The following is a 3,853-nucleotide window of genomic DNA, read 5'->3' as shown; positions in this document are numbered from 1 at the left end:
CAAACCACACATAATATCGACCTTCAAAGTGAAAACAGAAACGATTTGCACAAAATCAAAGAGTAGAAATATTTTCCGGTGGATCCCCTCTACCCAGACCCCATATGTAGACATAGAACAACAAGCTGTGTTCCCTCTCGTGCCGCACTCCTCCAACCACCCAAACCCACACAAAAGCCAAGGGAAATAATGAGAGGAAAGTTCCCGCCTAGTTTGGGGCGGAGTTCTCCTTCCCTCCTGTTGGGGGATGGGAGAAGGATGGACTGAAGACAGAGAGACGCTTCGGGGTCACCACTGTTCTGTAGAGCCTTGAAATGAAGGACATCAACTTCAGAAGTTCTTGTTGTCTGTGTAAAGTTCCCCGATAACGAGATCTGGGCTCTCCCGGCTTCTAGCTCTGTAACCCGCTATATCATTATCAGGAAACGCAACTCCGACACCCAAGAAGGGCTGAAGTTGTGTCCTTCATTTCCAGGATCTACTGACCACTCTGCACCCCGACATTTACTGCACTTCATCCATATCTTTGGGGACCTCATCTCCTTATCAACTGTTTCTGCCATGATGAAGATCAGCCATGGAGTATATGAGGTGTATATCAGGTGTGCTTCTTACCCACATCAGAGCTGGGATGTCCAGCAACATTCATCTAGAAGACATTTCCCACACTCAAGGCACTAATATACCTCCAGGGTTGTGTGGGACCCCTGGTGTATGGGAAGACAGGACTTCAGTGAGGAACATTTCCCTCACTCAGGACAGGAAAGCAGCTTCTCCCGTGTGATACCTTTGATGTTTGGAAAGACTGTACTTCTCTGAGAAACATTTCACACACTCAGGATAGAAATACGGCTTCTCCCCGTGTGGCATCTCTGATGTGCAATAAGATTGGACTTGTCTGAAAAACATTTCCCGCACTCAGGACAGGAATATGGCTTCTCCCCTGTGTGAGATCTCTGGTGGGTGTAAAGATGGGACTTCTGTGAAAAACATTTCCGGCACTCAGGACAGGAATACGGTTTCTCCCCCGTGTGAGATCTCTGATGTGCAATAAGATTGGACTTGTCTGAAAAACATTTCCCGCACTCAGGACAGGAATACGGCTTCTCCCCCGTATGAGATCTCTGATGTGTGTAAAGATTGGACTTCCGTGAAAAACATTTCCCGCACTCAGGACAGGAATACGGCTTTTCCCCCGTGTGAGATCTCTGATGTATGTAAAGATCGAACTTCCGTGAAAAACATTTCCCACACTCAGGACAAGAATAGAGCTTCTCCCCCGTGTGAGATGTCTGATGTGTGTAAAGATTAGACTTCTGTGAAAAATATTTCCCGCACTCAGGACAGGAATATGACTTCTCCCCCGTATGAGATCTCTGATGTGTGTAAAGAGTGGACTTCTCTGAAAAACATTTCCCGCACTCAGGACAGGAATATGGCTTCTCCCCTGTGTGAGATCTCTGGTGTGTGTAAAGATGGGACTTCCGTGAAAAACATTTCCGGCACTCGGGACAGGAATACGGTTTCTCCCCCGTGTGAGATCTCTGATGTGTGTAAAGAACGGACTTCCGTGAAAAACATTTCCCGCACTCAGGACAGGAATACGGCTTTTCCCCCGTGTGAGATCTCTGATGTGTGTAAAGATTGGACTTCCGTGAAAAACATTTCCCGCACTCAGGACAGGAATACGGCTTTTCCCCCGTGTGAGATCTCTGATGTATGTAAAGATCGGACTTCCATGAAAAACATTTCCCGCACTCAGGACAGGAGAAGTTCTTCCCTGTTGGAAGGCCAGCCCAATCCCGCACAGTCTGAGGTTCCTCAGGATACGAAGAATCCGATGGTCTATCTACACTGGGTGGTGCCGGATGGACATTGGAGGGAGCCGAGTTTTCTCCTGGACTATACTGTGTGATGTCCTCATCTTCTACTTTCCAGTCTGGAGACAAAGTGAGACAATCCTCGGAGGTTTTCCTCATCTCCCGGCCATGGACTAAAGTACAAAGACAAAGAGGATTACTAGACAGGAGCTGATTGGTTCCCCCAAACCAGGACTCCACCCCCATCAGGCAGGATGGGGAACATAGCTCAGGAAAGTGTCCAGGGGATTACAGGCTGATATCACCCAGTCCCCGCCCTACTCTGGACCAATCAGTGAGCAGTATGGGTGGAGGAATGGATTTAGTGTTCATGACCCACCTGTGCTGATCTCTGTAGGAGTGTCCTCCTCTATAAATATCCCCGTTATTCCATCTTCCTCCATAGACTGCTGATCATCCCTCACATACGCCTCTTCTTCTTCTGCTTGAACCTCAAATTCTGTATCGATTGGATCTCCACTCTAAATCAAGGAAATGAGAGAAAATATAATCTGTAAAATATAAGGTCACATAAAATATCCACACATCATCTCCACAAGTCCATGTTCTAGATTCTCCATCCCACCAACCTTGTAATGGTGAGGGATGGTGTGACCTTCCTGTGTGGAATCCCGGGAATACAGAGGACGGGGACATCTCTCTGGTGGGTTCCCATGACTGGATCCATCTGTAGGAAACACACACACTGACTGAATCCATTGTTTCTATGTGTTTATCAGATGATGGGGGATCTAGGTGGATCCTCCATACTGCTCTCTCCTTTACAATAAAGTCTCCTCTTACCCGGTGATGTGAGGGGCGGCTGATTGTCCATCATGACGTCCTTGTAGAGATCCTTGTGTCCTTCTAAATACTCCCACTCCTCCATGGAGAAATAGACAGTGACACCCTGACACCTTATAGGAACCTGACACACACAATGATACAGTCACCATCCAGACACATCCCTTGTCTGTTACTGGAGAATGTCCCAGAATTCCCGGCACCGCTCACCTCTCCTGTCAGCAGCTCCATCATCTTCTTGGTGACTTCTAGAATCTTCTGCATGTTGTGTCTCTCAGGGTTTAGGGAGTCATATGGAGGCACTGTGATGGTCATATGATCACCTGACTTCAATCTCTGTATTGAGGAACCAATAGGAATATCATGTTAGAATCCCAGAATCCTCCTCACCTCTCTGGTCAGGTCTGTGTTTTATTAATAGAGATGAGAGTGATGTCATGTGACCTCCCAGAATCCTCCTCACCTCTCCGGTCAGCAGGTAGATGATCTCCAGGGTGAGGTTTAGTATCTTCTCAGTCATGTGACTCCGGTCCTTCTCCATCCTCATTGGTGCCATCATGTGATCTATACAGGTCTCCTTGTAGACGGATAACTTTGGGAAATGAAAGTAAGAATGATTATTATTTATTTATTTATTACATGGAGTTTATATAGCGCCAAAGGGTTTGCTCAACGCTGTACAATAGGGGGGACAATACATGGCACAGTACAACAAAAACAGACAGCGTACGAGGGGTAAGAGGGCCCTACTCTTTCAAGCTTACAATCTAGGAGGGAGGGGGTAATGGTACAGTAGGAAGTGGCTGAGGGGGATGAAGTGGTGGGAGGAATGAGGGAGGATGGCCGTTAGGTGGGGTAGGCTTCCCTGAAGAGATGGGTTTTGAGGGAGCGCCTGAATGTGGGGAGGGAAGGCGACAGTCGGATGGATTGGGGCAGTGAGTTCCAGAGGATAGGGGAGGACCTGGAGAAGTCCTGCAGTCGTGCATGGGAGGAGGAGACCAGGGAGCAGGATAGAAGGAGGTCCTGTGAGGAGCTAAGCGTACGGGTAGGGTGGTACTTGGGGATCAGGTTGGTGAGGTAGTCAGGGGCAGTGTTATGAACGGCTTTGTAGGTCAGGATTAGAAGGTTAAATTTGATGCGTTGGGCAATCGGGAGCCAGTGGAGGGAGAGGCAGAGGGGGGTGGCAGAGG

The 3,853-nt window shown here is 48.1% G+C and overlaps 1 protein-coding gene across 1 annotated transcript; it reads right to left on the bottom strand.

Moving 5' to 3' along the window:
- Positions 1-379: 379 nt before the first annotated feature.
- Positions 380-2,335, bottom strand: LOC149435019 (uncharacterized). Its single transcript, XM_089663093.1, has 2 exons — positions 2,200-2,335; positions 380-1,993 (listed from the first exon to the last, which is right to left on the bottom strand). The coding sequence occupies exons 1-2, from the start codon at positions 2,261-2,263 to the stop codon at positions 828-830; spliced, it is 1,230 nt and encodes a 409-aa protein (XP_089519219.1). The 5' UTR covers positions 2,264-2,335; the 3' UTR covers positions 380-827.
- Positions 2,336-3,853: the final 1,518 nt, after the last annotated feature.

The sequence above is a fragment of the Staurois parvus genome, unplaced genomic scaffold (genome assembly GCF_062004578.1).
Source record: "Staurois parvus isolate SC_StPar_1 unplaced genomic scaffold, SC_StPar_1.0 ptg001623l, whole genome shotgun sequence".
NCBI lineage: Eukaryota > Metazoa > Chordata > Amphibia > Anura > Ranidae > Staurois > Staurois parvus.
This window is presented reverse-complemented; position numbering and strand designations above follow the sequence as displayed.